The sequence below is a fragment of the Temnothorax curvispinosus genome, unplaced genomic scaffold (assembly GCF_003070985.1).
Source record: "Temnothorax curvispinosus isolate PA1 unplaced genomic scaffold, ASM307098v1 QBEX01016229.1, whole genome shotgun sequence".
Taxonomy (NCBI): domain Eukaryota; kingdom Metazoa; phylum Arthropoda; class Insecta; order Hymenoptera; family Formicidae; genus Temnothorax; species Temnothorax curvispinosus.
Window position 1 is genome coordinate 1 of NW_020226009.1, and position 8,267 is coordinate 8,267.

Genomic DNA, 8,267 nt, shown 5'->3' on the forward strand with positions numbered 1-8,267 from the left:
TTTGTTTCTTTCAAAGATCGCAAACAAATTAAACAAAAGGCCTTTTGTAAATTTATTACCGCGAGGAGTGTCGTGGTATCAACCATGATGTAATGTATCAATGATGGTCGTATTTTTATGCGATCCCTCGAAACGAATCTGTCATTAAAAGTGTCGTCGCGCGAAGGCGCCTATCGAACGTCGCGCCAATAAGCACGAAGAGCCACCGAGCCCGCGAAAATCCGAGGGCACGACGCCCGGGCGCGCCGCGGCGCGGCGCGGCGCGCGCGTTCGTTCGGGCATCTTGGGCAGCCGCGGAAGGGAAGGACGGAGGACGCTATGGATGTGTTCGGATCGACGAAAGCACGCGCTCAGAAGAGCGACGGTGAGCATCGGTTTCTCGTCACATGCTGTTGCGGCTGCATCGGATAGACTGTCTTGCTTGCTCGTTGGTATCGCTTGCGGTGAATCGCATGATCTGCGCGCGTTCGTAGAAAATCTCTCGGAGTATCTTTCACCTTATAACGTTTCATTTGGCGTTTTTGGCGTTATGTTTGGGGGCGCTAGCGCTTCGGCGTACATGGCGGATAATCGTCGCACTAACTGCGCGCCGTACACACGAAGTAGACGAATCCGTCGTGTTGACAGGAAAAAAACGGAAATTTCACGAGATCCATTTAGCCTCGGTCACGTCAAGCCATTTTTCTGCATCTATGACATTTGAAAGAGAGAATGATCATTCCATTTTCACATCCCGCTTAAACACATCTTTGCAACTTGCCTATATCTAATGAATGGACTTGTAAAAAGTAAACAATTAGAATCAGGAACGTAGAAATTGTCTTATTATCGAGAGCTTTAATCACTTGAAATTTGCTTACATCTGGTCATCATCGTCATCTCCTGTCTGTAAAGTGTTTAATTGAATAATTATTTTTCATAAAAACGTAATGCAGAGTTCTCAGAGAAAAGAAGCGAGGCAAAGTGAAGTGCGAGTTGTACTGCGACTGGCTGCCCACAACTTTAATAGCTGATACATTGTAGCCTGCCTAGAAGTAGTATCTCTATATACTGTGCCTATCCTGAACTCTATAAATGTTTAAGCCTGGTAGTTAGCTATTGCAAAGTACATTGGACCCTTTCTTTTTTTTGGCAAGGTGCAGTCTGCTTTATCTTTCAGATCTAGAGGTCACGGGTATCTCCCGTAGCGGACGCGTGAGGAAGAAATCCTCCAAGCTTGTCGACTTCGAATCTGACGATCTTACGGAGAATAAACTCAAGCGACAGAAGGCGCAGCAGTTGCAGACTCAACAACTCTTGGATCAGTATGAAGTGCAACAGCAGCAGCAGATATTGCCCACGCAATCTAATCAGGCGGGTAACGTCGGGCAGCAGAGAAAGAATTCAGGCTCGAATCATGTGCAACAAAGGATCAAGATGGACCCCTTGTCTGACAATGAGGGTCAGTCGTCTAGCTCGGAATCCGATGATCCCTCTGGGATAAACGAGGATGAGAGATACAGTATGGACTCGGGGAGCGACAATGAAGTAGATCCTCTCATGATCGACGAAAGAGAAATGGGATTCAGGAAGCTAGAGCCACCACCAGGTCAGGAAACCCCATCACAAGCAAATAGTTTATATATGCTTGAAAAATGTAAGAAAAAGTTGGTTATTAAGGATGGAAAAATTATAGGCAAGACGAAGACACAGCGCAAGGATAAAGGGGTATGTACTAATGAAGAACCGATATCGAAAGAAGGGCCTTAATTTTTTCATATTTTTAGAAGACAAGATTTACCGCTTACATGCTATGGGCAAAGAAAGTTAGGCCAGAACTGTTAGAGCAAGATCCTTATATGGGTACCTGAGCTATATTATTTTTTCTTCCATAAGCAAGTGCATGCAACTTCGATGTTGTTTACCGATCGTTGCTTTTTGTAGATTTTGCGGCAGTTTCTAAGCGATTAGGAGAGCTGTGGGCTACAGTACCACATCTGGAAAAGTACAATTGGCGCAGGCGTGCAAAGCGCTTGGCAGCAAAGCCTCATTCTTTGTCGCCAAGTAAAGATGAGCCCGTTTGGAAAATGCCACTGCCCGCCTCGCGAAAAAAATTCATTAATAAAATTGGTGGGTTTTTTTGGTTAATTGTATATAGGCAATATGTACATGATTTGTATGTGTCATGTTATGTATAGTTTACGTATGTCTGTCTTGTTTCCCGTGTGCATGTGCATTAGCCAAAAATATTAAATCGAATATATATATTATGTATATAAATATGTGTATACATATATATATGTCTTGTGACTTTTGTAGTTATATCTTGATTTGGCTCTCGTGTGCATGTATTTCATTTAAATACTCAATACGGCATTAATAAATTATTCTGTACATATTGTATTTCAGGCAATGGGAAAGAAACAAAGCCCGCTTCTGCAAAAAAAACTATTCAACTCGGCGTGCCATCTGTTGTTGGGAACGTTCCAGTCTCACCACCGTCGAATCGCACCAGTAAAGATCTGGTTAATGAGCCGGTAATAGGCACGGGAATGTACAAAGTCGTTGGAACGCAGCCAATCGATGTTGCAGCCCATCTCAAATTGCTTGGTGAGAGCTTGACAATCATTGGAGAACGTTTGAAGGAACACGATGGTCAGATAGCTGTTTCGGGCAGTCTTTCGGTTTTACTGGATTCGTTGCTCTGTGCCTTAGGTCCGTTAATTTGTTTAACGCAGCAATTGCCAGAAACTAATGGAGCTAAACCTGAAACACTTTCCCAAATGCTCGACAACATTGCTTATCTTATGCCTGGTCTATAATGTACAAAATATAGCCGGAAAATATGTAAAATATTTAGAATATAATGTAAATATTTATATGACAATTTAGATTACAAAAAAATAGATTATATGAGCGTGAAAACAATAACAATGTTTATTTGCTAAAAATTTAAATCTTAAACACAGATTCTCGTTATATTTCGTCTACTGTCAGATAAAAAATAACATTTATGTTTTATATAAATAATATATTTGTATAAAAGTTATAATAAATATTTAAATAGTACTGCATTATATAACTAAGTAACTGTACATGGCATATAAATACAACGTCACAATTATTGTTCTGTAAGCGAAATGGGCGGGCATGTACAAAATAGATTCTTATCACCATATATGTCGTCTATCCTTCCAACGCTTGGCCAAATCTTGTTACTTCCTTTCACAAATGTCTAAAAAAAAAAGACCAATTAATGTGTTATTAGTACATGTTTGATATAATGCTCACGAGCTACTTACAGCAGGGAAAGCTGCTAACTCTCGCGAATATGGTCGATTCCATTCGGTCGTTATTACTTGCTCCTGCGTGTGAGGTGCCATTTTCAAGGGATTCTGTGCAATATCTAATTTTCCTTCTTCAATGTCCGCAATCTCCTTCCTTATAGCTATCGAGAATTACAAATGTGAGTAAACGACGAGAATGTTTAATGTTCGACAATAAGATATTTTAAGCGTTATTTAAATTTTTTTTAGAACTTACAAATTAAAGAGTCACAGAATCTATCCAACTCAGTCTTGTCTTCGGATTCGGTCGGTTCGATCATTAAGGTACCGGCTACGGGCCAACTCATGGTCGGTGCGTGGAAGCCATAATCCATCAGTCTCTTCGCAATATCAACGGCCTCAACATTGGCAGTTTTCTTGAAGTCTCTTACATCTAGGATGAACTCGTGCGCAATCAGCCCGGTTTCACCCTTGTACAACGTTTTGTAATACTTCTCCAATCTCTTGCTCATGTAATTGGCGTTGAGAATAGCCACCTGCGTAGCTTTGCGTAACCCTCTCGGACCCATCATCTTGATGTAAGCCCATGAGATCGGTAAAATAGCGGACGATCCGAAAGGTGCGGCCGATACGGCACCGAAATTCTTCAACTCACCATAGCCGTTACTCGAACAATTTACTACTGGATGATTCGGCAGGAAAGGTATAAGATGTCGCTTCCTATAAATTATATATATTTTTATATATTTAACTTTAACAATGTACAAGATTCTAAAATTAAAATAATTGCTTACACTCCGATGGGACCCATGCCGGGTCCGCCACCCCCGTGAGGAATGCAGAACGTTTTGTGCAGGTTGAGATGCGACACGTCGCTGCCGTAATCACCGGGTCGGCACAAGCCAACTTGAGCATTCATGTTGGCGCCGTCCAAGTATACCTGCCCACCGGCATTGTGCACCATGTTACATATGTCGCCAATCGTTTCCTCGAACACCCCGTTCGTCGATGGATACGTGATCATCAGGCACGACAGCGTCTTTTGATACTTGTTGATCATCTCTTTCAAGTGCGCCATGTCGACAGAACCGTCCTTCCGTACGAGAATCGGTTCCACCTGCATACCCGCCATTTGAGCGGATGCGGGATTCGTGCCGTGCGCGGATATCGGAATCAAACAGACTTGTCGATGTTTGTCGCCCCTCGACTCGTGATAACATTGTATAGCCCTCAGACCCGCGTATTCACCTTGCGCCCCGCTATTCGGTTGGAAACTAATACCGTCGTAGCCGGTGATCGCGCACAGATCTCGTTCCAATTCGGCGAATAATTGTTGGTATCCCTCAGCCTGCTCGAGTGGAGCGAAAGGATGTAGATCTGTGAAACCTTTCAAACTGCAAGGCATCATCTCCGTCGTTGAGTTCAATTTCATCGTGCAAGAACCCTGTTAAACGCTAATATTACTAAAGAAGCAAATATATGCGTACGAGTACCAGTACAATATTTGTAACAAATAATAATCACCAGTGGAATCATGCTGTGTACGAGAGATACGTCCTTGTTCTCCAGAGACTTCATGTATCTAACTATTCTCGTCTCCGAGTGATAGCTATTGAAAACAGGATGCTGTAAATACGAGATAGTACGGTGGAAATCCGACTTGTCCAAACTTTTCGCCAGAAAGCTTTCATCTTTGACCACCTCTTCAACCGTAGTGTTTGCCGAAAATATCTTGAAAAGATCATTCACGTCCTCCGTCGTCGTTGTCTCATCGAGAGATATTCCGATCGTACCGTCGTTAAAGTATCTGTAAATTTCGCAGTTTTATTTGATAAAATCATAAACCATTGTCGTCTCTATTTAGGAAAATACCTTAAGTTTATCTTAGCTACATTCGCATTTTCCTTTATCGTCTGCACAGAAATCTTTGGCGACACTGTAATGGTATCGAAGAAGTATATATTATTTATTGCGTTTCCAGCCACCTCCAAGCCCTTCGCCAAAGCTAGCGTCAAATTGTGCACTCTGCTCGCAATGTCTCGTATTCCCTGAGGTCCGTGATACACCGCGTACATCGCGGACATATTAGCCAGCAACGCTTGTGCGGTACAAATATTGCTGGTGGCCTTATCCCTCCTGATGTGTTGCTCGCGCGTCTGGAGGGCCAACCGATAAGCGTCCTGTCCGCTGGAATCTCTCGTAACGCCTATCATTCTGCCGGGCATTGATCGCACCAGTTTCTGTCGGCACGCAAAGAACCCAGCGTGAGGCCCACCGTATCCGAGAGGCACTCCGAAACGTTGACTCGTACCCACGCATATGTCGACACCGAAATCACTCGGCGGTTGAAGCACAGCTAACGCAAGTAAGTCGGTGGCAGCGCAGACGAGTGTCTGTAGCGAAACATATTTGTGATTTTAACATTTTACATGTTAAGTTAATATCCATTCATAAAAATTACAGAACATTTTCCCTTCTGTGGAAATATTTATATCTTTGTTGAGATATATATTATAATTTTTAACAACACATACTCCATTAGCATGCGCCTTCTTGACAACGTCCTCGAAATCGTGGATGCAGCCAGTTGTGTCGGGATACTGCACGAGAATACCGGCAATATCATCTCCGCTGGTGTCTACTTTAAACACGTCTCCAACTTCAAGCGTTAAACCTAAGGAAGCGGCGCGTGTTGCGATAACGCTAATAGTCTGAGGATGCACCCGGTCGGAGAGAAACAATTTTTTTCTCTTATTATGTCGACACGCAAGCGCCAGGGCCTCCGCCGCCGCTGTCCCTTCGTCCAAGAGAGAAGCGTTCGCCACTTCCATCCCCGTGAAATCGCATATCATTGTTTGGTAATTCAGTAAGCCTTCTAGTCGTCCTTGCGAAATCTCGGGCTGATAAGGAGTATATTGCGTCGTCCTGTGGCGAAATGCAATAAAATTGTTTATACGATTCTCTTACGCATCTCACGTTTATCAAATTATGTGGCAACGCGATTTACCATCCGGGATTTTCAAAAATGTTACGCATAATCGTGTGCGGCACGCAGCAGTTATGGTACCCCATGCCTATGTAAGAGCGCCATACGTCATTCTTTTCCGAAATTTCTGTGATCCGCTTTATTAGATCGTACTCGGCTGCAAAAATTATTTGTATTAATTTTTACTTCGTTTTATATGACGATGTAAAATTATAATTATTATTTATTGACATAATATTATGTCAATATGAAAAGAAGATACGAAAATATAATGGGAAAAATATGTAGGTTGTATACGTAGTATATTGCAGCACGCGATATCGGGAAAAGAAATTAAATGTGGAAATCTATGTGACGGCATACGATTAAGTCTGAGAAACACGTGAAAGCGCAGCAGGCGCACGAGATTGAACTGTGACCGAAGATAACATGGAGGGTTATCAATATTAGGGCAAGTCGAATCGCACGGGAAGTCTCGTGACTTGTCACGTTTTCACGGACTGACCCACAGTTATCACGTCGTATCTTACAAGAACAAAAAAATTTATTTTTACTATTTATACAATCTTACAATCTTCTATACAAGAGAAACTTGCGTCATTTTTGCAGACAATGAAACAAAGACCTAACAATTTACTCCAACAATTAACACGATCAAATGTTGATTAAATCTAAATATCGTTGATTAAGAAAACTACTCACTGACTGGCTCGTCAAGATTTAAATTTCCTTTGTGAAGAATTTTAGCCGGTACCGCAGCTTCCGTTAATTCATCAAGACTCTGCAATATTGTGTCGCGCATAAAAATTAATCCAGTTGCGGTACAATTTTCACCGTATAAATGATTTTTCACAAGTAAATTACCTTAAATCCAATTAGACCTAACATTTCTATCTGTTCGTGTTCCCTGGGTCCAATGTGCCTCGCTTGAAATTCCTCCTTTTGCGGGAGCAACTTACTCAAATTCTGCCTGTGTAAACTACTCAATTGCAAACCATGTATATGCCGAGTCACAACGTTGTGCTTATTTAGGAGCCTGGAACATTTTGCCATCTTCAATGTGCACTGCATCGTAACTTTGAAGAATAACGTGCACTCAGAGATATATTGGAAGTCGATTAGAATGCGGCGTTCAGCATTTAATACTACGGTCACTCGAGGCTCTCCTTAAAACTAACAAGTGTTAAAGTTAACGGAGGTTTTATACTCAGTACATATAGATATCACACAGTGATGTCACAACCCCTGATTACAGCTTATGAACTTATCAGCTTTTGAACCTTGAGCCGTTCGACGTCTAGGACAATATTGAGAAATTATTTTCATCGTTAATCTCGTGACGCTGAGAAGTTTAACGTTTGATCTAGTACAATCTAATTTTCTATCCAACGTAAACAAATCTTATTTTGCTTCTATTTTGCAAACGTTTGTGCAACACGTGAAAGATTTCATGTGACGCAAAGTAACTATCGCAAATTTTAATTAGTTATCGATTTAGTACATTATAAGATTCAATTACATTAAAAAAAGATTGCGATAAGACAAGCAAATATTTTATAGTTTCACAAAAAGTTTTTATTTATGAAATGTTTTTGATACAAACATTTGTACGTAAAATAGTTCAATTCATGAGAAATGTTCTAATACATACAAGATTGTTTCCTTATAATAATGGTAATACATTTAATATCGCTACGCTGTATGTACATTTAAAATACTTATTTTAATTAATCTTAATTCAAGAGACAATTAATCGAAGGATTGAGAAAGTTAAAATATAATCGACAAACATCTAAAAATTAAATTGCTCTTTAATTATTCTTGATGGATGTAAAGAAAATAAGTTACCGTAAAATCAAGTTTTATTTCAAAAATTTATCTTGATTTTGCGTAAGTATCTTAGCCGACGATTTAGCATCCAAGAAAAGCGCATTGACTTCCTCAACGTCCTCCTTCTTAATGCTGGTCCTTTCATTGATTTTCGCCGTCAAAGCCGCAGGTGTTAGAAGTTGCAC

General features: G+C 41.0%; 2 protein-coding genes across 9 annotated transcripts; one reads left to right on the plus strand and one right to left on the minus strand.

The window, feature by feature from the left end:
- The first annotated feature begins 275 nt into the window (after positions 1-275).
- LOC112466468 (HMG box-containing protein 4) lies at positions 276-3,157 on the plus strand. 8 transcript variants are annotated; one of them, XM_025034563.1, is made up of 6 exons: positions 276-364; positions 936-1,087; positions 1,160-1,707; positions 1,767-1,842; positions 1,924-2,109; positions 2,389-3,157. In XM_025034563.1, the coding sequence occupies exons 2-6, from the start codon at positions 1,075-1,077 to the stop codon at positions 2,799-2,801; spliced, it is 1,236 nt and encodes a 411-aa protein (XP_024890331.1). In that variant the 5' UTR covers positions 276-364; positions 936-1,074; the 3' UTR covers positions 2,802-3,157. The 8 variants fall into 8 exon arrangements, with proteins under 8 accessions (XP_024890331.1, XP_024890334.1, XP_024890336.1 ...); XM_025034566.1 differs by having other exon boundaries at positions 1,166-1,707; XM_025034568.1 differs by lacking the exon at positions 936-1,087 and having other exon boundaries at positions 282-364; positions 2,389-2,589; positions 2,695-3,157.
- On the minus strand, positions 3,085-7,408 carry LOC112466467 (glycine dehydrogenase (decarboxylating), mitochondrial). Its single transcript, XM_025034560.1, has 10 exons — positions 7,117-7,408; positions 6,955-7,033; positions 6,274-6,409; positions 5,801-6,191; positions 5,139-5,659; positions 4,791-5,073; positions 4,061-4,710; positions 3,523-3,986; positions 3,282-3,427; positions 3,085-3,214 (listed from the first exon to the last, which is right to left on the minus strand). Exons 1-10 carry the CDS (start codon positions 7,321-7,323, stop codon positions 3,101-3,103), a joined length of 2,991 nt encoding a protein of 996 aa, XP_024890328.1. The 5' UTR covers positions 7,324-7,408; the 3' UTR covers positions 3,085-3,100.
- Positions 7,409-8,267: the final 859 nt, after the last annotated feature.